This window comes from Salmo salar, chromosome ssa15 (assembly GCF_905237065.1).
Source record: "Salmo salar chromosome ssa15, Ssal_v3.1, whole genome shotgun sequence".
Taxonomy (NCBI): domain Eukaryota; kingdom Metazoa; phylum Chordata; class Actinopteri; order Salmoniformes; family Salmonidae; genus Salmo; species Salmo salar.
This window is the reverse complement of record NC_059456.1, coordinates 3,072,652-3,099,444: the sequence shown is the minus strand read 5'-3', so window position 1 is coordinate 3,099,444 and position 26,793 is coordinate 3,072,652. Positions and strand designations below refer to the sequence as shown.

At 43.1% G+C, this 26,793-nt stretch overlaps 2 protein-coding genes across 3 annotated transcripts in view; one reads left to right on the top strand and one right to left on the bottom strand.

Moving 5' to 3' along the window:
- The window catches only part of erap1b (endoplasmic reticulum aminopeptidase 1b), a 24,226-nt gene extending 2,425 nt beyond the window's left edge, over positions 1–21,801 (top strand). Inside the window, exons 4-20 of the mRNA XM_045695358.1 lie at positions 995–1,133; positions 1,872–2,006; positions 2,289–2,409; positions 2,584–2,738; positions 12,652–12,765; positions 13,022–13,153; positions 13,455–13,586; positions 13,677–13,760; positions 14,637–14,794; positions 15,041–15,120; positions 15,223–15,406; positions 17,979–18,135; positions 18,325–18,509; positions 18,633–18,794; positions 19,634–19,774; positions 20,044–20,125; positions 20,398–21,801. Coding sequence (XP_045551314.1) covers positions 995–1,133; positions 1,872–2,006; positions 2,289–2,409; positions 2,584–2,738; positions 12,652–12,765; positions 13,022–13,153; positions 13,455–13,586; positions 13,677–13,760; positions 14,637–14,794; positions 15,041–15,120; positions 15,223–15,406; positions 17,979–18,135; positions 18,325–18,509; positions 18,633–18,794; positions 19,634–19,774; positions 20,044–20,125; positions 20,398–20,583 — 2,347 coding nt within the window. The 3' untranslated portion in view covers positions 20,584–21,801. The remainder of the gene's footprint in view (positions 1–994; positions 1,134–1,871; positions 2,007–2,288; positions 2,410–2,583; positions 2,739–12,651; positions 12,766–13,021; positions 13,154–13,454; positions 13,587–13,676; positions 13,761–14,636; positions 14,795–15,040; positions 15,121–15,222; positions 15,407–17,978; positions 18,136–18,324; positions 18,510–18,632; positions 18,795–19,633; positions 19,775–20,043; positions 20,126–20,397) is intronic.
- Positions 21,802–26,793, bottom strand: gtf2h2 (general transcription factor IIH, polypeptide 2). Of its 2 annotated transcripts, none has more exons than XM_014143373.2 (11): positions 26,123–26,143; positions 25,476–25,580; positions 24,870–24,984; positions 24,689–24,775; positions 24,519–24,569; positions 24,112–24,166; positions 23,788–23,893; positions 23,567–23,657; positions 23,005–23,200; positions 22,733–22,903; positions 21,802–22,437 (listed from the first exon to the last, which is right to left on the bottom strand). In XM_014143373.2, the coding sequence occupies exons 2-11, from the start codon at positions 25,529–25,531 to the stop codon at positions 22,184–22,186; spliced, it is 1,182 nt and encodes a 393-aa protein (XP_013998848.1). In that variant the 5' UTR covers positions 25,532–25,580; positions 26,123–26,143; the 3' UTR covers positions 21,802–22,183.

The following is a 26,793-nucleotide window of genomic DNA, read 5'->3' as shown; positions in this document are numbered from 1 at the left end:
GTCGCAGTGGTGGGTGGTATAAAGTGATTTGGTAACAAAACGGATGGCACTGTGATGGACTGCAACCAGTTTGCTGAGTAGAGTAATGGAAGCTATTTTGTAGATGACATCGCCGAAGTCGAGGATCGGTAGGATAGTCAGTTTTACTAGGGTAAGTTTGGCGGCGTGAGTGAAGGAGGCTTTGTTGCGAAATAGGAAGCCGATTCTAGATTTGATTTTGGATTGTAGATGTTTAATATGAGTCTGGAAGGGGAGTTTACAGTCTAACCAGACACCGAGGTGTTTGTAGTTGTCCACATATTCTAGGTCAGAACCGTCCAGGGTGGTGATGCTAGCCGGGCTGGCGGGTGCGGGCAGCGAACGGTTGAAAAGCATGCATTTGGTTTTACTAGCGTTTAAGAGCATTGGCCCTGGGCAGTATAGGTGGTCACCTAGAGCACTGAAAACTCATGTCAATCATTCTACAGTGCATTCCAAAAGAATATGCAGTGAAAGTGACCAACCACTTAAGGTGATCAAATTGTCCTGTATTTGGATACGATCATGAAGAGGCAGTGATGTAGTCATGTCACTAAACCTAGTCCCAAGTCCTTATTGTTCAAGTTCGAGTCACGAATCGAGTCACGAGTCCCTTGGTAGTGCCAAAAGTAGCTGTACAACCATTTTTTAAGTTACATTTTATTCCAGTGTTGCACATTGGCAAGGCTACATAGCGGTATTATCTATCTAACATTTGCTGCTGTAGCTCGTATGTTGAATTATGCAAAATATAGAGATTTTCTGACAACAGTCACAACTGGTCGAGTCACGGGTCAGGAAAATCGTGACTTGAGTCCGAGTCAAGTCTGAGTCCTTGAATCGAGTACTACAACAATGCTAAAAGGTGTGCCACTATAATGAATTACTCAATCATAAGCTTTACATTCATTTTCCCTAGACCTACTGTATATCTTAATTGTAAACGACACTTTTATTTTCTCCTCTGTTCTGTTAGGTTTATGGCGTCCACTCAGTTTGAAGCGACCAGTGCCCGAGCAGCCTTCCCCTGTTTCGATGAGCCGGCGTTCAAAGCCAACTTCACCATTCAGATACGGCGGGAGTCACGCCACATCGCCCTCTCCAACATGCCCAAGGTACCCTGGGAAACACACCACGGGCTGCATCTCAATAGTCTCAAGTGTCTTTCTCTCCTGGTCACCGTTCCTTCACTTGATATTTAACAGATATATTAACAAGTGATATAGCAGATATATTAACAGGTGATATATAACAGATATATAAACAGGTGATAAATAACAGATCTATTAACAGGTGATATATAACAGATCTATTAACAGGTGAAATATAACAGATCTATTAACAGCTGATATAGCAGATATATTAACAGGTGATATATAACAGATATATAAACAGGTGATAAATAACAGATCTATTAACAGGTGATATGTAACAGATCTATTAACAGGTGAAATATAACAGATCTATGAACAGGTGATATAACAGATCTATTAACAGGTGAAATATAACAGATCTATGAACAGGTGATATAACAGATCTATTAACAGGTGATATATAACAGATATATTAACAGGTGATATATAACATATATTAACAGGTGATATTTAACAGATATATTAACAGGTGATATATAACAGATCTATGAACAGGTGATATAACAGATCTATTAACAGGTGATAAATGGGGCAGATGAACGCAAATACATTTTATCCATTTAAACGTTTTCACTATGTCGCTTTCACCTGTCAAGCCCCTTTATGAGCATCTCAAAGTACCTGTTTCTCCACACCGTCTGAATGCCAGGGAGAGGCAGGTGTCATAATGAACATATCCTCTACCTCTTCCCTCCACAGGTAAAGACAGTAGAGTTACCAGGTGGCGTGCTGGAGGACCACTTTGACACCAGCGTTAGGATGAGCACCTACCTGGTGGCCTTCATCGTCTCTGACTTCCAGTCTGTCAGCAAGACCACCAGTCACGGAGTCAAGGTGAGCAGGAAGTCCTCTCATTGGTCAGAATGAAAGGGTAACTTAAGATGCCCAACCTGCAAATAGAAATGAAGTGCATTGAATAACTTTCACGTGGAAAAGGGGAGTTGTACCCTGTCTTGTTATTCAGGTTCTATCTGAAACCTTATGTATTGCTACTTCTCTGTTTCACTGACTGACTAGTTTATACGTACACATCATTATAGCTCCCTAGTCCCCTGCTATGTGTAAGTGCGCAACAAAATATTTATATGATTGACCTCTTCGGTATTGTCCTATCAGATCTCAGTGTATGCTGTACCAGACAAGATCAACCAGACAGACTTTGCCCTGAATGCTGCAGTCAGACTGTTGGACTTCTACGATGACTACTTTGACATCCCATATCCTCTACCCAAACAGGGTGAGTAGAACACACCGCACATAGACTTACTGGGGTGCATTTGGTAGCAGGAAGTGGCACTAGCTGACAGTTTATGCTAATGTATGTCTATGTTTAATAATGGTTTATACACATTTTTGTAAGTAGACCTTCAAATAAAGCACTTCCTGATGTATTGCTATGTGTTCCTCCCAGACCTGGCAGCTATCCCAGACTTCCAGTCGGGTGCGATGGAGAACTGGGGTCTGACCACATACCGAGAGGCTGGGCTGCTCTTTGACCCCAACAAGAGCTCCGCCTCTGACAAGCTAGGCATCACCATGGTGATCGCACATGAGCTGGCACACCAGGTAAGTGGGACTAACCTCTGTTGGTTCATCAATCAGATGCTTTGTCAGAATATACAGTACCTTCAGAAAGTATTCCACATTTTGTTATGTTACAACCTGAATTCAAAACTGACAAAATACATTTTTTTCTGGCACATCTACACACAATACCCCAAAAATGACAAAGTGAAAACAAGTGTTTAGAAATGTTTGCACATTTATTGAAAATTAAATTAGGGCTGGGCGATATGGCCAAAATATCATATCACAGTATTAGTTTTAATGTATGATGGGTATTTGACAGTATTTTATGTTTTTGAATAATACAAGTCCTAAATGTGCTTCCTCAGTAAGTCGTGAGTGACCCTAGGGTGGCAACACATACACTCTAAGTGATTTCAATGGGCCTCTCTCCATTTTCATTGTTTTATACTGTTCAATTCAACTTAACCCCAAAAATTTTTTGGCCATTTCCTGCACTCATTTGAGATCATTTCCACGCTGCCACGTAGGGCTGCACGATATGGGCAAATGTTAACCAAATGTTGCAATTGCGATTTGACTTGCGATTTAGATCAAAACACTTGGGTGAACTGTTGGAATCATGAAAAAATTATAGTTATTCTAATTCTATAGTTAGAAGATAGTGGGCACTTTGAATACGGTGTTGTTTGCCATGACAACAAATGAAAATGCCAGGGAGGAGTTATTGTGACAGGATAGGAACCAAAGTGTTGGTCAGTGTTTCCTAGGGGACCCTATAATCTTTGGCTACATTAACCCACTAGAGTCGATTGACACACAGGTGTGTCAATCTAAGCTACATAACAAAAACATTCCATCAAAATCAGTCAACTTAAGCTAGAGATATCTTTTGCATTGGATGCATCTCAATCCATCACATCCACCGGCGTCGCACTTCTGCATCTGCGGTGAAAGATGGGAGAGCTAGAGCGGTGTTTGTCAGACCATGAGACATTCTGAAAATCGTCCTTCACACGTAAACTTCTGTAGCGTCTGAATGGTTTGACCTACAAACTATTATGACATCTTTATGGAAAAGGGAGACTCGATGGTGTTCTTCGTTTTGCTCTATGACCCCTTGTCTGAAGTTAACTGGTACCGGGTTTTAAAAAATGAATGGAAGTATGAAGGGATTTTTGTGCCTACCCCAAAAAAGGGGTTAAAATAATATATATATATATATATATATACAGTACCAGTCAAAGTTTGGACAAACATACTCATTCCAGGGTTTTTCTTTATTTTTACTATGTTCAACATTGTAGAATAATAGTGAAGACATCAAATCATGTAGTAACCAAAAAAGTGTTAAATCAAAATCTATTTTGTATTTGAGATTCTTCAAAGTAGCCACACTTTGCCTTGATGACAGCTTTGCACACTCTTGGCGTTCTCTCAACCAGCTTCATGAGGTAGTCACCTGGAATGCATTTCAATTAACAGGTGTGCCTTGATAAAAGTTCATTTGTGGAATTTATTTTCTTAATGCGTTTGAACCAATCAGTTGTGTTGTGACAAGGTATGGGTGGTATACAGAAGATAGCCCTATTTGGTAAAAGATCAAATCCATATTATGGCAAGAATAGCTCAAATAAGCAAAGAGAAACGACAGTCCATCATTACTTTAAGACATAAAGGTCCGTCAATCCGGAAAATTTGAAGAACAGTCACAAAAACCATCCAGCGCTATGATGAAACTGGTTCTCATGAGGACCGCTACAGGAATGGAAGACCCAGAGTTACCTCTGCTGCAGATGATAAGTTCATTAGAGTTAACTGCACCTCAGAAATTGCAGCCCAAATAAATGCTTCACAGAGTTCAAGTAACAGACACATCTCAACATCAACTGTTCAGAGGAGACTGCGTGAATCAGGCCTTCAAGGTCGAATTGCTGCAAAGAAACCACTACTAAAGGACACCAATAAGAAGAAGTGACTTGCTTGGGCCAAGAAACACGAGAAATGGACATTAGACCGATAGAAATCTGTCCTTTGTTCTGATGAGTCCAAATTTGAGATTTTTGGTTCCAACCGCCGTGTCTTTTGTGAGACACAGAGCAGGTGAACGGATGATCTCTGCATGTGTGGTTTACACCGTGAAGCATGGGGGAGGAGGTGTGATGGTGTGGGGGTGCTTTGCTGGTGACAGTGTCTGGGATTTATTTTGATTTCAAGGCACGCTTAACCAGCATGGCTACCACAGCATTCTGCAGCGATACCAAATAAAGAAAAACCCTTGAATGAGTAGGTGTGTCTAAACTTTTGATTGGTACTGTATATATAATAAACTATTTCCTTTTCTTTTTACAATTATATCTCCTAGATTAAGGACATACACTTCAAAACCTTGTTTCTCATTATGTATTTTTTGACTGTTCTTTTTGCCATATATGAAAGTGTTATTCAATGCATTATTATCGGCTTTAGCAGTAAATTTTTATATATATATATATATATATATATTTTTTATACCGAAAGGGGTCCTAAAATTCAAAATCAAATAGCTAAATGATCCATAGTATGACCATCTTAAAACACTTCCATATGTCAGCTTAGCACCCCCCCCCCCCCCCAATGTCTTAGACTCTAAACAATGTAATGTTTTCTCTCAGCTAGTTCATGTAGCATTTTCATGCTTCACCTATTCTTCTTTACTTACAAGATACTGTTGCACAAACAACATGCTGATTTAGGCCTACACCATCACTGATATCAGGCTGTATAGCTAGCTACGTTTGCTCTGACTCAGTACATTTATTAACAAGCTAGCCAGCTAACTAGTGATTTGCATTCGCTGCTAACACGACTTAACCACAACTTGCTAAGAAAAGACAAACTAGCTGTTTCCAGATGTAAGAAATACAAATTAATAGTGTAATTATAGAACGGTTGTGGATTTATATTAAGAAGCAACATGGAAACAGCGTCGTAGTCATCAACATTGTTGCATGTGCTTCATTGACCATGCGGACTGAACTCAAGTGTATCGTGGTCGAGCAACGACAAATGCGCTCCTTGAGTGACAGGATGGCACTAGGTCTGTGTGGAAAGCAGCATGGAGAGATAGAGCGGAGAGAGATGACACAAGTAGCGGAGTAAACTATACAAATAGACGTTACACACGGCGTATCACATTTAACAAACCAAACATTAAAATACCATTATAGAAAGTAAAGTAAAAACTCAAACTGGTCCGTACATCAATACTGGTGTATAGTCAAATACGGTATACCGCACAGCCCAAAAGGAAATACAGAAATATCTCATTTACATAAGTATTCACACCCTGAGTCAATACGTGTTAGAATCACCTTTGGCAGCGATTACAGCTGTGAGTCTTTCTGGGTAAGTCTCTTAATCTTAAGAGCAAAATTCTTCAAGGTCTGTGAAATTGGTTGTTGATCATTGCTAGACATCTCTTTTTAAGTCTTGCCATAGAGTTTCAAGCAGATTTAAGTCAAAACTGTAACTTGGCCACTCAGGAACATTTCCCGTCTTCTTGGTAATCAACTCCAGTGTAGATTTGGCCTTGTGTTTTAGGTTATTGTCCTGCTGAAAGGTGAATTCATCTCCCAGTGTCTGGTGGAAAGCAGACTGAACCAGATTTTCCTCTCGGATTTTGCCTGTGCTTAGCTCCATTCCGTTTCTTTTTTATCCTGAAACTCCTCCGTCCTTAACGATTACAAGCATACCCATAACATGATGCAGCCACCACTACGCTTGAAAATATGGAGGGTGGTACTCAGTAATGTGTTGTATTCGATTTTCCCCAAACATAACACTTTTGTATTGAGGACAAAAAGTGAATTGCTTTGCCTTATTTTTTGCAGTATTACTTTAGTGCCTTGTTGCAAACAGGATGCATATTTTGGAATATTTATATTCTGTACAGACTTCCTTCTTTTCACTCTATCAATTAGGTTATTATTGTAGAGTAACTACAATGTTGTTCATCCATCCTCAGTTTTCTCATATCACAGCCAATTAAACTCTGTAACTATTTTAAAGTTACCATAGGATTCATGGTGAAATCTCTGCGCGGATTCATTCCTCTCCTACAACTGAGTTAGGATGGACGCCTGTATCTTTGTACTGACTGGATGTATTGATACACCATCCAAAGTGTAATTAATAACTTCACCATGCTCAAAGGAATATTCTATTGGTATTCTACCAATAGGCTTTGGAAAACCTCCATGGTCTTTGTGGTGGAATCTGTGTTTGAAATTCACTTCTTGACTGAGGAGCCTTACAGATAATTGTATGTTTGGGGTACAGAGATGAGGTAGTCAGTAAAAAATCATGTTAAACACTATTATTGCACACAGTGTGTAACGTATGTTTGGGGTACAGAATAATATTAAACACACTGATTGAATCCATTCAAATTATTATGTGACTTGTTAAGCACATTTTTACTGAATACTGAACTTATTTAGGCTTGCCATAACAAAGGGGTTGAATATTTATTGACTCAAAACATTTCAGCTTTTCATTTTTTATTAATTTGTTAACATTTTGAAAAATACTTGAACATTATGGGGAATTGTGTGTAGGCCAGTGACCAAAAAATCTAAATAAAACCCATTTTAAATTCAGGCTGTAACACCATTTTTTTTGTTGTTGAAAAAGTCAAGGGGTGTGCATACTCTCTGAAGGCATGTGGTATATTCCCGGAATGCTGATGGGCTAACATCAGACCGTATACCACGGGTATGACAAAATATTTATTTTTACTGCTCTAATTACGTTGGTAACCAGTTTATAATAGCAATAAGGCACCTTATGGCCAATATACCACGACTAAGGCTGTATCCAGGCACTCTGCGTTGTGTCGTGCGTAAGAACAGCCTTTAGCCGTAGTGTATTGGCCATATACCACACCCCCTCGTGCCTTATTGCTTTATTATTAGCTTGTTTCTGTGCTCTAATGTAAAGTGTTACCAGTGTTCTAGTAGTTTTGGGTAATGCATTACATTTCTTGTGAGTTTTCTTTATGTTTTTTACCTAGTGGTTCAGTAACCTAGTGACTATCTTGTCATAACCCTGTCTCTTCTCCTGTTGTTCTAGTGGGTTGGTAACCTAGTGACTATCTTGTCCTAACCCTGTCTCTTCTCCTGTTGTTCTAGTGGGTTGGTAACCTAGTGACTATCTTGTCCTAACCCTGTCTCTTCTCCTGTTGTTCTAGTGGGTTGGTAACCTAGTGACTATCTTGTCCTAACCCTGTCTCTTCTCCTGTTGTTCTAGTGGGTTGGTAACCTAGTGACTATCTTGTCCTAACCCTGTCTCTTCTCCTGTTGTTCTAGTGGGTTGGTAACCTAGTGACTATCTTGTCCTAACCCTGTCTCTTCTCCTGTTGTTCTAGTGGGTTGGTAACCTAGTGACTATCTTGTCCTAACCCTGTCTCTTCTCCTGTTGTTCTAGTGGGTTGGTAACCTAGTGACTATCTTGTCCTAACCCTGTCTCTTCTCCTGTTGTTCTAGTGGGTTGGTAACCTAGTGACTATCTTGTCCTAACCCTGTCTCTTCTCCTGTTGTTCTAGTGGGTTGGTAACCTAGTGACTATCTTGTCCTAACCCTGTCTCTTCTCCTGTTGTTCTAGTGGGTTGGTAACCTAGTGACTATCTTGTCCTAACCCTGTCTCTTCTCCTGTTGTTCTAGTGGGTTGGTAACCTAGTGACTATCTTGTCCTAACCCTGTCTCTTCTCCTGTTGTTCTAGTGGGTTGGTAACCTAGTGACTATCTTGTCCTAACCCTGTCTCTTCTCCTGTTGTTCTAGTGGGTTGGTAACCTAGTGACTATCTTGTCCTAACCCTGTCTCTTCTCCTGTTGTTCTAGTGGGTTGGTAACCTAGTGACTATCTTGTCCTAACCCTGTCTCTTCTCCTGTTGTTCTAGTGGGTTGGTAACCTAGTGACTATCTTGTCCTAACCCTGTCTCTTCTCCTGTTGTTCTAGTGGGTTGGTAACCTAGTGACTATCTTGTCCTAACCCTGTCTCTTCTCCTGTTGTTCTAGTGGGTTGGTAACCTAGTGACTATCTTGTCCTAACCCTGTCTCTTCTCCTGTTGTTCTAGTGGGTTGGTAACCTAGTGACTATCTTGTCCTAACCCTGTCTCTTCTCCTGTTGTTCTAGTGGGTTGGTAACCTAGTGACTATCTTGTCCTAACCCTGTCTCTTCTCCTGTTGTTCTAGTGGGTTGGTAACCTAGTGACTATCTTGTCCTAACCCTGTCTCTTCTCCTGTTGTTCTAGTGGGTTGGTAACCTAGTGACTATCTTGTCCTAACCCTGTCTCTTCTCCTGTTGTTCTAGTGGGTTGGTAACCTAGTGACTATCTTGTCCTAACCCTGTCTCTTCTCCTGTTGTTCTAGTGGGTTGGTAACCTAGTGACTATCTTGTCCTAACCCTGTCTCTTCTCCTGTTGTTCTAGTGGGTTGGTAACCTAGTGACTATCTTGTCCTAACCCTGTCTCTTCTCCTGTTGTTCTAGTGGGTTGGTAACCTAGTGACTATCTTGTCCTAACCCTGTCTCTTCTCCTGTTGTTCTAGTGGGTTGGTAACCTAGTGACTATCTTGTCCTAACCCTGTCTCTTCTCCTGTTGTTCTAGTGGGTTGGTAACCTAGTGACTATCTTGTCCTAACCCTGTCTCTTCTCCTGTTGTTCTAGTGGGTTGGTAACCTAGTGACTATCTTGTCCTAACCCTGTCTCTTCTCCTGTTGTTCTAGTGGGTTGGTAACCTAGTGACTATCTTGTCCTAACCCTGTCTCTTCTCCTGTTGTTCTAGTGGGTTGGTAACCTAGTGACTATCTTGTCCTAACCCTGTCTCTTCTCCTGTTGTTCTAGTGGGTTGGTAACCTAGTGACTATCTTGTCCTAACCCTGTCTCTTCTCCTGTTGTTCTAGTGGGTTGGTAACCTAGTGACTATCTTGTCCTAACCCTGTCTCTTCTCCTGTTGTTCTAGTGGGTTGGTAACCTAGTGACTATCTTGTCCTAACCCTGTCTCTTCTCCTGTTGTTCTAGTGGGTTGGTAACCTAGTGACTATCTTGTCCTAACCCTGTCTCTTCTCCTGTTGTTCTAGTGGGTTGGTAACCTAGTGACTATCTTGTCCTAACCCTGTCTCTTCTCCTGTTGTTCTAGTGGGTTGGTAACCTAGTGACTATCTTGTCCTAACCCTGTCTCTTCTCCTGTTGTTCTAGTGGGTTGGTAACCTAGTGACTATCTTGTCCTAACCCTGTCTCTTCTCCTGTTGTTCTAGTGGGTTGGTAACCTAGTGACTATCTTGTCCTAACCCTGTCTCTTCTCCTGTTGTTCTAGTGGGTTGGTAACCTAGTGACTATCTTGTCCTAACCCTGTCTCTTCTCCTGTTGTTCTAGTGGGTTTGGTAACCTAGTGACTATCTTGTCCTAACCCTGTCTCTTCTCCTGTTGTTCTAGTGGGTTGGTAACCTAGTGACTATCTTGTCCTAACCCTGTCTCTTCTCCTGTTGTTCTAGTGGGTTGGTAACCTAGTGACTATCTTGTCCTAACCCTGTCTCTTCTCCTGTTGTTCTAGTGGGTTGGTAACCTAGTGACTATCTTGTCCTAACCCTGTCTCTTCTCCTGTTGTTCTAGTGGGTTGGTAACCTAGTGACTATCTTGTCCTAACCCTGTCTCTTCTCCTGTTGTTCTAGTGGGTTTGGTAACCTAGTGACTATCTTGTCCTAACCCTGTCTCTTCTCCTGTTGTTCTAGTGGGTTGGTAACCTAGTGACTATCTTGTCCTAACCCTGTCTCTTCTCCTGTTGTTCTAGTGGGTTGGTAACCTAGTGACTATCTTGTCCTAACCCTGTCTCTTCTCCTGTTGTTCTAGTGGGTTGGTAACCTAGTGACTATCTTGTCCTAACCCTGTCTCTTCTCCTGTTGTTCTAGTGGGTTGGTAACCTAGTGACTATCTTGTCCTAACCCTGTCTCTTCTCCTGTTGTTCTAGTGGGTTGGTAACCTAGTGACTATCTTGTCCTAACCCTGTCTCTTCTCCTGTTGTTCTAGTGGGTTGGTAACCTAGTGACTATCTTGTCCTAACCCTGTCTCTTCTCCTGTTGGTCTAGTGGGTTGGTAACCTAGTGACTATCTTGTCCTAACCCTGTCTCTTCTCCTGTTGTTCTAGTGGGTTGGTAACCTAGTGACTATCTTGTCCTAACCCTGTCTCTTCTCCTGTTGTTCTAGTGGGTTGGTAACCTAGTGACTATCTTGTCCTAACCCTGTCTCTTCTCCTGTTGTTCTAGTGGGTTGGTAACCTAGTGACTATCTTGTCCTAACCCTGTCTCTTCTCCTGTTGTTCTAGTGGGTTGGTAACCTAGTGACTATCTTGTCCTAACCCTGTCTCTTCTCCTGTTGTTCTAGTGGGTTGGTAACCTAGTGACTATCTTGTCCTAACCCTGTCTCTTCTCCTGTTGTTCTAGTGGGTTGGTAACCTAGTGACTATCTTGTCCTAACCCTGTCTCTTCTCCTGTTGTTCTAGTGGGTTGGTAACCTAGTGACTATCTTGTCCTAACCCTGTCTCTTCTCCTGTTGTTCTAGTGGGTTGGTAACCTAGTGACTATCTTGTCCTAACCCTGTCTCTTCTCCTGTTGTTCTAGTGGGTTGGTAACCTAGTGACTATCTTGTCCTAACCCTGTCTCTTCTCCTGTTGTTCTAGTGGGTTGGTAACCTAGTGACTATCTTGTCCTAACCCTGTCTCTTCTCCTGTTGTTCTAGTGGGTTGGTAACCTAGTGACTATCTTGTCCTAACCCTGTCTCTTCTCCTGTTGTTCTAGTGGGTTGGTAACCTAGTGACTATCTTGTCCTAACCCTGTCTCTTCTCCTGTTGTTCTAGTGGGTTGGTAACCTAGTGACTATCTTGTCCTAACCCTGTCTCTTCTCCTGTTGTTCTAGTGGGTTGGTAACCTAGTGACTATCTTGTCCTAACCCTGTCTCTTCTCCTGTTGTTCTAGTGGGTTGGTAACCTAGTGACTATCTTGTCCTAACCCTGTCTCTTCTCCTGTTGTTCTAGTGGGTTGGTAACCTGGTGACTATCTTGTCCTAACCCTGTCTCTTCTCCTGTTGTTCTAGTGGGTTGGTAACCTAGTGACTATCTTGTCCTAACCCTGTCTCTTCTCCTGTTGTTCTAGTGGGTTGGTAACCTAGTGACTATCTTGTCCTAACCCTGTCTCTTCTCCTGTTGTTCTAGTGGGTTGGTAACCTAGTGACTATCTTGTCCTAACCCTGTCTCTTCTCCTGTTGTTCTAGTGGGTTGGTAACCTAGTGACTATCTTGTCCTAACCCTGTCTCTTCTCCTGTTGTTCTAGTGGGTTGGTAACCTAGTGACTATCTTGTCCTAACCCTGTCTCTTCTCCTGTTGTTCTAGTGGGTTGGTAACCTAGTGACTATCTTGTCCTAACCCTGTCTCTTCTCCTGTTGTTCTAGTGGGTTGGTAACCTGGTGACTATCTTGTCCTAACCCTGTCTCTTCTCCTGTTGTTCTAGTGGGTTGGTAACCTAGTGACTATCTTGTCCTAACCCTGTCTCTTCTCCTGTTGTTCTAGTGGGTTGGTAACCTAGTGACTATCTTGTCCTAACCCTGTCTCTTCTCCTGTTGTTCTAGTGGGTTGGTAACCTGGTGACTATCTTGTCCTAACCCTGTCTCTTCTCCTGTTGTTCTAGTGGGTTGGTAACCTAGTGACTATCTTGTCCTAACCCTGTCTCTTCTCCTGTTGTTCTAGTGGTTCGGTAACCTAGTGACTATCTTGTCCTAACCCTGTCTCTTCTCCTGTTGTTCTAGTGGGTTGGTAACCTGGTGACTATCTTGTCCTAACCCTGTCTCTTCTCCTGTTGTTCTAGTGGTTTGGTAACCTAGTGACTATCTTGTCCTAACCCTGTCTCTTCTCCTGTTGTTCTAGTGGTTCGGTAACCTGGTGACCATGCAGTGGTGGAATGACCTGTGGCTCAACGAGGGCTTTGCAAAGTTCATGGAGTTTGTGTCAGTTAACATCACCAACCCTGAGCTGCAAGTGGTAAGCCTCTGTTTGGTTTGGTTTCTAATATTCATTTTCTGTATTTCTTTTGTTGATTTAGTATGAAATTAAAGAGTATAGTAGAGAGTTTGTATAGAAACGTACCTGAACAAATACTGAGCTAGTTGATAGGCAGGCTGCTGGATGTATGTGTAGGGAAATCAGGGTTATTGTGATATCACTAACTGACAAATGACTTCTCTCTTTCTCTGTTTTCTCTCTATCTCTTCCTTCCTCCCTTTCCCTCCCCCCTCAGAATGACTTCTTCCTAGGGAAGTGTTTTGAGGCGATGGAGGTGGATTCATTAAGCTCCTCCCACCCTGTTTCCAGCCAGGTGGACACTCCTACTCAGATCCAGGAGATGTTTGACGATGTCTCCTATGATAAGGTCAGACTCCCATCCAATCAATCAATCAATCAACCAAGGTCTGACTCCTGTCCAGTCTATTCACTTCATGCTGACTATCTGTCAAACCAAGTTTCAAATACTTCACTGCAATGGAACCAATAGAAGAGCCCCAAAAATGCAAATCCCCTTCACCTGAAACTCAAGGCAGGCTAAAACAAACACTCAAAGTACTAGAAAGATTTCAAATAGTATTTGAACACCGGTTTGCTACCTCTTCTGAAAGTACTCCAGTCTAGTCAGTGAGTTGATTTCTGTGAATTCATGTGTTATTGTTTTCCAGGGGGCGTGTATTTTGAACATGCTGAGAGACTTCCTGACCCCAGAGGCGTTTAAGATTGGTATTGTCCGCTACCTCAGACGTTACAGCTATCAGAACACTGTCAACAGCCATCTGTGGGAGAGCCTCACTAACGTGAGTGTGTATACAGCTACCTGAGCTTCATACCCTTTTCACACTACTGAATCGAACCCAACCAAGCCAATAATGTGTGTGTCTTAACAGATCTGCCAGTCAGATGATCTGGATGAGGGCAGACTGAAAGACGAGGGGTTCTGTTCTCAGGAGAAGGCCCAGTCTGGAGCTCCTGTAAGTCACAACACACCAGCAAACCCCTCCTACACACTGTCACAGTCAACCCACCGTCACAGTCAACCCACCGTCACAGTCAACCCACTGTCACAGTCAACCCACTGTCACAGTCAACCCACCCCCACAGTCAACCCACCGTCACAGTCAACCCACCGTCACAGTCAACCCACCGTCACAGTCAACCCACCGTCACAGTCAACCCACTGTCACAGTACACACTCACAGTCAACCCACTGTCACAGTCAACCCACTGTCACAGTCAACCCACTGTCACAGTCAACCCACCGTCACAGTCAACCCACCGTCACAGTCAACCCACCGTCACAGTCAACCCACCGTCACAGTCAACCCACCGTCACAGTCAACCCACTGTCACAGTCAACCCACCGTCACAGTACACACTCACAGTCAACCCACTGTCACAGTCAGTCAACCCACTGTCACAGTCATCCCACTGTCACAGTCAACACGCTGTCACAGTCAACACGCTGTCACAGTCAACACGCTTTCACAGTCAACACACTGTCACAGTCAACACACTTTAACAGTCAACACACTTTAACAGTCAACACACTGTAACAGTACACACTGTAACAGTCAACACACTTTCAACAGTCAACACACTTTCAACAGTCAACACACTTTCAACAGTCAACACACTTTCAACAGTCAACACACTTTCAGCAGTCAACACACTTTATCAGTAAACACACTTTATCAATCAACACACTGTCACAGTCAACACACTGTAACATTCAATGTCTTGTGGTGTTCATGTCCTGTGTGGTAATGTATCCTGTCCTGTGCTGTGTCCTTCCTGGCTTGCTATAGAAGTGGTACTCAGGTGACTGTGTCTGTGTGTTTGTGATGTAGAAGTGGTACTCAGGCGATCAGCTGGATGTGAGGGCCATCATGGACACGTGGACGCTGCAGGAGGGGTTTCCCCTGGTCACTGTAGAGGTCAGGGGTCGCCAGGTCAGACTCAGCCAGGAGAGATACCTCAAGACTGACGATCCCTCACAGACACACGGGTAAGATAATTCCCACTCCTTTCGTATTTTCTGGTTTTATTGAACAGATGTCATTGAGAGAGAATGTTTCAGAGGGCAGTAGGAAGATTTTGACCCCTCTTTGACTGTGCAGTTGGAACTAGATATCCAGGAAACATCATGGTTTCATTTCCTTTGTAAAGATGGTAGTTCAGACTTGGTAATTCAGGGGTTTGTGAATAACCAACTCATTCAATATATATTTAACCTCCTGACCCCCCCATGCAGCTTCCTGTGGCAGGTTCCTCTGACCTACATCACCAGCAGCTCCAGCACAGTGCATCGCTTCCTGCTCAAGACCAGGACAGGTAGGTGTCTCTGTCTGTGGTTTGTGACCTAACAGTTCTAGCATTAGTCTCGTCTGGTAACAGTATAGGTACAGTATACTAACTAACTGCCTCCCCCTCTAGACGTGCTGTACCTACCAGAGGAGGTGGGGTGGATCAAGTTTAACGTGGATATGAGTGGTTACTACATGGTCCATTACGAGGGGGAAGGCTGGCGTTCTCTGACCTCCCTGCTGCTAACCAATCACAGGGCTCTGAGCTCCAACGACCGCGCTTCCCTCATCAACAATGCCTTCCAATTGGTCAGGTCAGTCTGTCATGACAGTGTATAATATTATAAAATGTATTATTTCAATGTCGTTTTTTATGTATACTGATCACGATTTTACAAAATTACAGTTCATGTAAGGAAATCAGTCAATTTAAATAAATTCATTAGGCTCTAATCTATGGATTTCACATGACTGGGCAGGGGCGCATCCATGGTTGGTCTTGGGAGGGCATAGGCCCACCCACTTGGGAGCCACCCCAGCCAATCAGAATTCGTTTTCCCCCATAAACGGGCTTCATTACAGACAGAAATACTCCTCAGTTTCATCAGCTGTCCGGGTGGCTGGTCTCAGACAATCCTGCAGGTGAAGAAGCCGGATGTGGAAGTCCTGGCATGGTTACACGTGGTCTATGGTTGTATGCCCGGTTGGACATACTGCCAAATTCTCTAAAACGACATTATTGTAGAGAAATTAACCTTCAATTATCTGGCAACAGCTCTGGTGGACATTCATGCAGTCAGCATGCCAATTGCACACTCATCTGTGGCATTGTGTTGTGTGACAAAATTGCACATTTTAGTGGCCTTTTATTGTCCCCAGCAAATGTGTGCACAAAATTTGAGAGAAATAAGCTTTTTGTGCGTATGGAACATTTCTGGGATCTTTTATTTCAGCTCATGAAACATGGGACCAACACTTTACATGTTGCATTTATATTTTTGTTCAGTGTATTTTTATATGTCAAGTGGTTGTGTTTTAAAAAAAAAAAATTTAAATGAACTTTTCCAAATTTGAAATGTCTTCGGATTGGTTAGATTAGTCATGGTACAACCGGCAGTCACAAGTCATGACCGCAGTGATATTCCACATGGCCGTTGAGTCACGGTAACAAACTCCAAAATTGTCCTCTGATGCCGCTGATGGTCATTCGTAGCCTACCAAACTTGCTAACTGGCCAGTCGCTAACGGCCTGATACTCAGTGCTCTATTTTCCCTATAATCACTTTTCCCTGTAATCAATCCAATACTATCAAAAATCAAATGAAACACTACATGAAAGCCCTGGCATTCAGTTTGAGCAGACTGTTGCGTAGCGAGAGCCAGCTCCTCATCGCTGGTTGATGCATGGAATGAATCGATGCCCAACGTGAACAGTCTAAGGCAAGAAACAGCGCATGCATTTTGTTTGCGACTTTTTCAAATCATAGTCGCAGGCATCATGATGTATCCTAGCCCATAGACCTATATGTTTTGATAAGGTTTGTATCACAACCAAAGTGGCCAAATAACTCTAAGCATACCCTATAGGCATAGGACACCTGGAACAGGGTTGGAGAGCACATAGCCTACAGAGTCGGAACAGGGTTGGAGAGCACATAGCCTACAGAGTCGGAACAGGGTTGGAGAGCACATAGTCTACAGAGTCGGAACAGGGTTGGAGAACACATAGCCTATAGTGTCGGAACAGGGTTGGAGAGCACATAGCCTACAGAGTCGAGTGAAACGTGTTCTTATAAGCCCAGTCATTGTGCAAAAAAAATAATAGTTTTGACGTGACACTATTTAAAAGAGGATCCCAACTTTCTAATACTGCTATATTTATTGTTAAATTCTTAACATGAAGCACATTTAATCTGCTTTACAATCTGTGTAGCTTACCTGGCATATTCAAAACGTAACCGCGGGTAACCTCCGTTCACTATTGGAGTGCATGCTATGGATGCCGTGTTTTATTTGTGGGCCGTTCTAAATCGAAACTACTTCCACACATATATTATTAGGCTATATGTAAAGACCTGATTCAATTGAGAATAGTCTGATGGGTGAGAATATTATCAAGGACAACAATTGTGAATGAGAGACTGATGGAGTGTGTGCAGCCTGCGCAAGAAACAGAGAAGAGCGTATGCCTTTCATGAGACTTTTTTTCAAATTAGAGTTGCATCATGCAGCCTTGTATTAGAAATCAGAACAAGAGCCTAAGGTTTGTATCACAACTAAAGTTACATTATAACTGTAAGAATATAGGAGGACCTGTTTCAACAGGATCACTTTAACCGCTCAACACAGAATAGCCGAATGTGTGCACTGCCTCGGAAATCATTTTGGGGAAAATCTACTTTTTATTTTATTCAGCTTTGTTCAATTGTATTGTTCTTACTATAAAATAGTGGAAATTATAAGCAAATCTTGTCTGCTAAATGAACTAGTGTAGCCCACAGCCATATGGCATTGCCAGATCAGGACCTAACATAAGGACAACTCAGAGTATGTATTCTGTTCTTTTGAAACATTTTAAATAATGGATTTATTGTGATGGTGTAGGCTATATTGAATGGGTTTATTAGACTTTTTTTAAATGTACTGTAGATGCGCATCAGTGGCTTGTAGGCTAGCCTTAACGATGCATGACAGTTTGCATGACAGTTACAGGTTGACACTTTCATGACCTCCACAGCCCTAGTGGTACGTATTCAAAATGTCTTCAGGTGAGTGGGTTGAGTGATCTTGTCTGTGTCCCCCATTGTGGGTAAGGTAGGACTGGACACAGTCCTGGACATGTCCCAGTATCTGTCCCTAACCCCATGTCCCCTTTCTCCTTTGTAGTGTTGGTAAGGTAGGACTGGACACAGCCTTGGACCTGTCTTTGTATCTGTCCAAGGAGACAGACATCATGCCTGTCACCCAGGGTCTGGGGGAGCTGGTCCCTCTCTACAAACTGATGGAGAAGAGAGACATGGAGGGTCTGGAGAACCAGATGAAGGTAAGAGAGTCTTGAGGTTTCTTTCTTCCAGAGTTTTTGACAGAGCTTTTGTCACTGTGCTTCTGCTTGCTCTTTGGGTTCTAGGCCGGGTTTCTGTATAAGCACTGTGTGACAACTGTTGACGTAAAAAGGGCTTTATCAATACATTTGACTGATGGATTGAATAGAGACATAATATCTGTTTGTCAGGGCTACATTGTGGAGCTGTTCCGGGGTTTGATAGACCGTCAGACGTGGAGTGACGACGGCTCTGTTTCCCAGAGGGTTCTAAGGAGCTACCTGCTGCTGTTCGGCTCTGTCAGGAACCATCCCCCCTGTGTCGCTACCGCCACACACCTCTTCAACAAGTGGAGGGCCTCCGACGGCAACATGAGGTCAGAGGTCAAACCATTCAATTCAATGAAAACAAACATTTTTTTTGTCCTAAAGGTAAAGAGAGAAAAGAAGGAGAGCATGCTAGAGTATTGGGACAATCCCCTCTCTCTCTTCTTCCTCAGTCTCCCCAGTGATGTTAGCTTGGCGGTGTTTGCCATTGGTGCTCGTGACCCCGAGGGGTGGGATTTCCTCTTTGAGAAGTACCGCCATTCGCAGCACACATCTGTCAAGAGCCGCATCAAGTCTGCCCTGTCCATCAGCCCTCTGCAACACAAGCTAAAGCGGTGGGTTAACATGAAGAACGTCTTAGAACTATCTCTCCTGCTTACAGCACTCAGAACTCTCTCTCCTACTCAGAACTATCTCTCCTGCTTACAGCACTCAGGACTATCTTTCCTGCTTACAGCACTCAGAACTATCTCTCCTGCTTACAGCACTCAGAACTATCTCTCCTGCTTACAGCACTCAGAACTATCTCTCCTGCTTACAGCACTCAGAACTATCTCTCCTGCTTACAGCACTCAGAACTATCTCTCCTGCTTACAGTATTCAGAAGTTGCTGCTCTGCTTTCTTGCTGCTCTGTATTGCATTAAAACCTGTAAAAGTCTAAACCTTTGGGGTGGGGTCATACCATGAATCATTTAGCTATTTGATTTTGAATTTTAGGACCCCTGTAGGTATCAAAAAATCTAGAATTTGGGCTTAACTACTATAGCCCATAGAAACACATTGAATAACATTCATAAATGGAAAAACAGACAGTCCAGAATTATAAACATAAGGAATAACGTTTTCAATTGTCTGCCCTAAATCTAGATCACATATTTAACCCCTTTTATGTTGGCTCAAAAATACCTTCATACTTCCATAAATGTTTTAAACTGATACCGGGTTACCTTCAGACGAGTCCCGTGGGGTTTGTGGGCATCGTAGAGCAAAACGGAGAACGCCATCGTGTTCGTGAGAGTCTCACCGTTACGTGGCGCTACGTTTTCATGAGAAGACCGTTTTGCGGGATGTCTCTTGGTCTGACATACACAGCACTTTAGCTCTGCCACATTCCATAGCAGATGCGGTGGTTTGACCTCTCCCTCACACCCCCTGTGTCTCTCCCCCCCCCAGGTTAATGGAGCAGAGTCTTGCGGGCGAGGTGATGAAGACTCAGGACCTTCCTCATGTGGTCATCTCTGTCAGCAGGAACCCCAAAGGGTACAAGCTGGCCTGGGACTTCCTCAGACACAACTGGCACACACTGGTGAAGAAGTGAGTCTGATGATCTTACGCCGTGGTTATACTAGAAACTATCTTGTAGCAAGGAATCACCAAGATCTCCACTCATGGTGTATCTTCAGAACAGCATGCAAAGGGGAACGTTGGCTGTTAGCCTGTCCAGCATGGTGTCAAAGCTAGCTAGCAAAACCCTCACTCTGATTGATTGTTGTTTGGTTGCGTTGCTGATCATTTGCATAAAGTTTGAATTTTCTCTTTTGAGGTGTCTGTTTACCTAACCCCCATGACCTTTTGACCTGTAGGTTTGACCTGGGGTCCCACTCTATCTCAGGCATGGTGACCGGTGTGACCAACCAGTACTCCACCAGGGAGATGCTGGACGAGGTAAGAGTCTGTCTACTCTGATGTTTGATAATACCACTACTATTACCTTATGTTATGTCAGCTGTAATAACTACTTCAAAATTCAAAAGGCACTCGCACATCTGAGCAATCTTTTTTGCAGGTGCATGGTAGCAGCTGGTGTTTCCCTCAGCTGTAATAACTACCCCACTGTCAGTGTATTACTGGTGTGTGTCTGTGTGTTCATAGGCTCACACTCAGCTGTATATAGTAGATATGTTTAAGATCTATTCTAAGCAGTCTCCTCCCCCCAGGTTCGCGGGTTCTTTGACTCTCTGTCTGAGGAGACAGGTTCTGGTCTGAGGTGTATCCAGCAGACATATGAAAGCATTGAGGAGAACATCCGCTGGATGGACCAGCACCTGCCCCAGCTAAAGGCCTGGCTGGACAGACAGGCCCAGGGAGCCAGGACAGAGACACAGGGCCACGAGGATCTATAGGCCTTCTATGCAGTACAGGGCAGGGTCTAGAGCAGGGTTCCCCAACTAACGGGCCGTGGGAAAACTTTGGCCCGCAGCAGGTTTTATTTGGCCCCCCAAGTTTTCTGAGAAAATAATTAAATATATATATATATATATATATTTTTTTTTTTAATTGTTGGACATAAGACTGTAAAAACACCAGGAAATCAACCAAGTCATTTTAATTTAAGAAATCTGTTCTCAAGTATTCCCACGTATAATAGAGACAGGTGATCGTAAGCAAGATTTGAAATATTTATGTTTTAGTCAAACATATCTTTTTGGGCTTCTTGCGGGCAACAAATGATTTGTAATTATGTTCCGGCCCCCCCTGCTCAAGAGAAAAATCGTCCCGCGGCGGAATCTAGTCGATGATCCCTGGTCTAGAGCGCAGAATGAGCATGGCCGTGTTTGAGAGCATCGAAACCGGGATGTATTGTGTGTAAATTGTGACTGACTGACGTAGAAATAATATTGAGTAGTTATTTATGATGCAAGATGATTTGTAGATTAGTCAGTCTCAACTCACCTTTAAAGAATAATATTTCCTCAGTGCATTGAGCAGTGTTGGTAACACTGGATGTCACATTTCTGTCTGAGACGAAGGTCGGCCCAAGGCTAAAACCCTAAACTTTTTTTTATATTTTTCATCTTAGGTAAATTTATAAGAATTGACTCGGTTAATTAGTTATCCTCACCCCAACCTTAAACAGACGTGTGACTATGACTGTTTGTCATTTTTTTGTGATGAATTTATTTTACAATACTGTCAGCATAAATATGTGAGCCTTTACTTTCTTTTTTAATATAGAATGGTTGTCCCCACTTCTTACGGGATCATAACCACCAGGAGATTTTCTCCACATAAGCGTTTCCAGGAGAAACAGCACAGTCCTGCATCTCAGAGGAGGCTCCTTCTATTGCATTTGTTGCATTTATGATGTAATGATTTGGCTTCATAATGTCTCAATGCAGTACATGCTCTGATCTCAGATTATGCCCTGCTGGAGTTTTTTTTTTTTGGCCTGTGTGTTTTTCAGATTTTGTGAGAATTAAATGTTGACAAGAATCTGTATTTTGTTAAAATATAGAATGAAAAATATTGATTGTGAAACCCTGTCATTTATTGGATGGCTCTAGCTAAGAGATGGGGACAGACAGACGAGTCTAAATGAATAAAGAGAACATACAATAATATCTCTACAAAAGAGCTGAAGTTTATTGAAAAGGTTTGGTCCATTCTATGCTGCTGCCAGAGCCATCCGGCACTAGCCAACCGGCGATATCGATGCTCAGAGTTTCAGCAGTTCCCATCTCAATCCAACCAACATTGAAGTAAAGTCAAGTCTTCTAGCTTTAGATGTCAGTCTGGATACAGGACAACTCCAAAGTCAACTCCAAGCAATACGGCCAAAGTCAATTCCAAATTTCCTAGCAACACAACTCCAGAGGTAAATTCAGGAAGGGCCCAAAGCACTGAACGCCCTCCAAATTAGTAAACATCTTTAAAGTGTGTGCAGGTATATTGGCACTTGTCTGAGGTTTCCTATATATCCTACATACTTTTGACCAGAGCATCTCAGGGGGCACTGCGGCTGTGGATGCAGGAGGGGCAGCAGTGCAGCGTGTCGTGGATGAACAGGTCACACTCCACGCAGAACACACTGCTGCACGACGGACATGTGAACACACTTCTGTCTTTCAGCTCCCCCTGGCAGGCTTCACAGAACCTCTCTCTGTGGTGCAGCAGCAGTGGACTCTCCTGGAAGGCCTCCAGGGGGAAGAGGTGGTGGAAGGAGCGGGCCAGGTGAGGAGCGGAGACAAGCGTCAGCCCTGGGGAATACATACACTTTAGTCACATCTGTAGTACACACACACACACACACGGGTCATCTCAACTTATATACACAGAAGCTATTTCCCAAAATGCCTTTCTCCTGAAGGAAATTATTGCTATGAGAAACTCCCTCTACCCCGTGCCTACAGCAAACCAATGCTTTAAAATGTGGGAAATAGTAAACGAGTGAAGAAGGAGAGACGATTGGGACATACACTCAGCTAGACATCACGCACCACAGACTTAAACACTCGGCACCACAGACTTCACAGTTAGCTAGGCACCACGTACCACAGACTTTACACTCGACAGGTAGCTCAGTGTACTTGGCCTGGCACTGTGGACAGAAGTACCCTCCCATAGACAGACCGGGACCACCACTAGTGCTGTCCAGATGGGCCTGGCTGAAAGAAGGCTTGGCATCCTGGTCTGATAGAGAGGCTATGGTGTGCTGGGGGAAACCTGGAGGGAGAGAGACAGAATGGAAACACTGGAGCTCAGAAATAACGTTGTGTGGTTAAGACTGAGCCAGTCTATGTGCTGAAGCTCTATGTGTGTCTAACCCATGCGTATGAGGGAACACTCAGAGGAGGAGGTAGCAGGAGGAGGCTTCACATGAAACATCAGCAGCTCCCTGAAGTGGCTCTCATCCAGGATCACATGGTACGACCCCCCGGTCTCTCTGGTGAGCACGGTGCAGACACGCACCTCGGCTGACAGGCCAATCACAGACACACGGATCTTCAGAGCCTTCAGAGTCTGATGGAGAGAACAGAGAAAACACCAGAGATATGAAATGTGAGACACCAAGGAGAGATCAGGGAGACAAGGAGAAAGACCACATAGAAACTACACCAGAGTTTCTACATGAGACAAAACACCAGAGAAAAACATCTGGGGAGAGGGAAAGTGAGAGATAGAGAGCAAGATTTTATAAAAATGATTTAACCTTTATTTAACTAGGCAAGTCAGTTAAGAACTAATTCTTATTTACAATGACGGCCTACACCGGCCAAACCCGGACGACGCTGGGCCAATTGTGTGCCGCCCTATGGGACTCCCAATCACAGCCGAATGTGATACAGCCTGGATGTAAGTGACAGAGACAGCCAGATCTGCTGTTACCTTGACCAGCTCGTAGATGTTAGCTGGGTCACATGTGGTGAGACTACTGAAGATGATGAGGACTTCTCTGCTGCTGTGGCCTGGCATGTGTCTGAGGAGAGACAGAGTGTGATTGGCATGTGTCTGAGGAGAGAGGTGGTGAAAAGACAAAGTGGATCATACATCTTGGGACAAAATAAAAGTATATGGATATACACACAAACACCACACAGGAAGCATACTTGAGTGTCTGCATGGCCAGGCTGATGGAGTTATATAGAGAGGGTTCTCCCCCACACGTAGAGTCCTTTGCTTTCTTCAGGGCATCGATGTGCTTCTTTGGGTTCCCTGTGAATAGAATAACAGCACTGTAACCAGCACACAACGTACATGCACACTCGAAACACTAGCAAGCCACAGACGTAATGCCTAAAATGGAAAATAAATCTATAAAATGAAAACTATTTTAAACATGCAACAACAACAAAAAATGTACAGCACTTATATTGATTAAGCTTAGGGGAAATTGGGACACCTAGTAGAATGACCCAAGGCTGACCTCTCACCTGCCAGGTCAGTCAACTTCTCTGCTCTCTTGTTCTTTGTGGTGATGATGCCCACCTGAAGAGGAGACCATAGGAGGGTCTAAGTTCTCTTAGCTTACTAGACCACATAGTAGGAGGATGACAACACACCGTTGTTGACGTAGCAATCCATCAAATGTATTTTATAAAGCCCTTTTTACATCTGGAGGTGTCACAAAGTGCTTTACAGACACCCAGCCTAAAACCCCAAAGAGCAAGCAATGCAGAGGTATCTGTGGCCAGAAAAAATCTCCCTAGAAAGGCTGGAACCTGGGAAGAAACCTAGAGAGGAGCCAGGCTCCAAGGGCTGCTTACATAGACAAACGCTCAGGAACGAATGACAGTGGGACAACAAAACCCACTAATTGAATGGTGGAATGAGGGCCTACCTGACTGATGGGATTCTGGTCAAAGTATTCCTCTACGAAATATTCCACCAGCTGCAGGGTTGAAGAGAGAAAACAATCACTAAATATTTTTAAGCTCCATATGTTTCACAAGTATTTTGATTCCTCCTCCTCCTCTCTACCAGCCCCTCCTCTTCCTCGACCTTCCTCACCTTGAGTGTAGAGGTGAGGCGGTTGGGTTTCAGGTCCTGGTCTTCCATGGTTCTAGAGGTGTCAATCACCACGTACAGGTGACGCATCTGGAACACATGATATTGTAGTGTTATCATCATTACTTTCTGAAGAAGTTCATTGAATCTGAGAAGGCAAATAGAGGGTAAGGAATCAACTCACCATCCCAAGCCGAACTTGTCCATGGCTCTCGAACACCCTTTTCCTTTTGGCCTGGAAAAGGATTTCCTCCACAGTGGCTTTGAGAGATCCAGACTCATCCTCCTTCAAGATCTCCCTATATGGACAGACAGTCAGTCAGTCATTGTCCTCATTTCAGTGGTAAGGCTGTTGCAGCCTCACTGTAGACCGAAGTCGAGGAGTTCAGTCGGGGGAGGTGCATCTGCGACAGCCAAAAGTCAGACACTAATGTGTTTTTTTAACAGCGAGGCTCAGATCAACGTGGCAGTGTTGCCATTCTTTCTAAAATGATTTTAACACACAAACTAAAATCATGTGTGTGTACATTACACAACCAATTAGTGAGAAAGAGTCTCAATCACGTAGTTATTCACTGTGGGCCACTCATGAATTACGGCAAATTGGTTCCCGTTTCAGTCACGTCTTTGGTCATGTTCGCTTGAGTCAAACAATAACACCCTAAAGATTGGTTGCCAATAGAGTCTCCTACAATGCAGGTGACTGCTGCAGGATGAAGTTGATGAATGTAAAAACACAACAGTCCAATAATTATATTCATCCTAAGTTTATGTTTAGTGAGCGCCTTACCATGTTCGCTCATAACCCCCCTCCCAACGCTTGGCTCTCTCTGGCTCTTCGTCCATCTTGATTGAGTCAACCTCCAAATGCAGTTCAATCAAAAACTAAAAGTATCTGTAGAAATGACACGAGGGGAATTAGAAGTTAAAAAAAAAAGTTTGTTTATAATATAATAGCTACAAAGCATTACAATGGCATTATCATGCAAATACAATTATCTTCAAAAACAACATAGCTGCCCGCTCATCATCCCCATACTAGTCAAATTGTAACCAATTATGTATATTTAGTCTGTAAAAAAAAATACACAGGTGCACCTTGTGTTAGGGATAATACAAGTTATGGGTAAGCATAAGCCATGGACAGTTAACAAGCAATCACAAACACTCGATCCGTCAATTTTCCTTTAAACCCAGGAAGCGGTCATTCCACTTACCATTCATCAGCTTTTCAAGCTTAATAATGTCAAAATACGTTCGGAACTTACCAAAGAATGGAGTTTCGCTGAGCAACTATCGTCATTACTACCTTTTAACGGTATGTACTTCCAAAAATGGTGTAAATAAAAAGCTACATGCAATCGAATAAATGCCAGTTTTACACATCCTGCAATATTAGTAATGGATTTAAAAAAGTACCCTATATTGTCTACTTACATTAAATATTATTGCGTTCCGTGTAGCGCGGGTGAAACAACAGATAGGTTTGGCGTTCATAAACTGTTGAAGGTGATAAAATCAATGACCTTTACTGCTGCTGGATCAGCCGACCTGTGCGTGGTAGTAATTGGTGATTTTATTGGTGGTGCAGAAGAGGTGGATTTGGCATTTTCTCAAAAACAATACGATTATTTTCGGTTGCGTGTAACTTTGTATTTTGATTTTAGGGGGGTGGAGTACATACCGGCCGGAACGGCAGTACCGGCATTACAATACTAACGTTAGTTGCTCAGCCAAACTCCATTCTTTGGTAAGTACCAAACGTATGACATTAATCTTGAAAAGCTGGAGAATGGCAAGTTGAATCACCATATTCAACGTCTCCTGTAAACCCAAGATTCTGGTTCAGCAGCGCCAAAGATATTTTCTAACTAACTCCTCGTCTGTGGCTGCGCCTTGCTGTGAAACTGGCAGATGTTATTCGAATGCATTGCTAAATTAATCGTCTACATTTCATGAATGAGTTACTCGACTAAATTAGTTAAATCATCGGCTGAATAAATGTACTATAGTTTACTATGATGCAGAAATAGAAACATTCAAATAAGATTAAAAAAAAAACACAACATTCGCATACCTGCTGAAGGAAGCAACCATGTTTGGTGTAA

Excerpts from the sequence above, each read along its gene's own strand:
- gtf2h2 (XM_014143373.2), bottom strand. The coding sequence starts at position 25,531 with ATGGACGAAGAGCCAGAGAGAGCCAAGCGTTGGGAGGGGGGTTATGAG. Across the intron at positions 23,894-24,111 it reads GAAGTTGACTGACCTGGCAG|GGAACCCAAAGAAGCACATC; the intron begins GTGAGAGGTCAG and ends TTCTATTCACAG. Across the intron at positions 22,904-23,004 it reads GTGTTCCCTCATACGCATGG|GTTTCCCCCAGCACACCATA; the intron begins GTTAGACACACA and ends CTCTCCCTCCAG.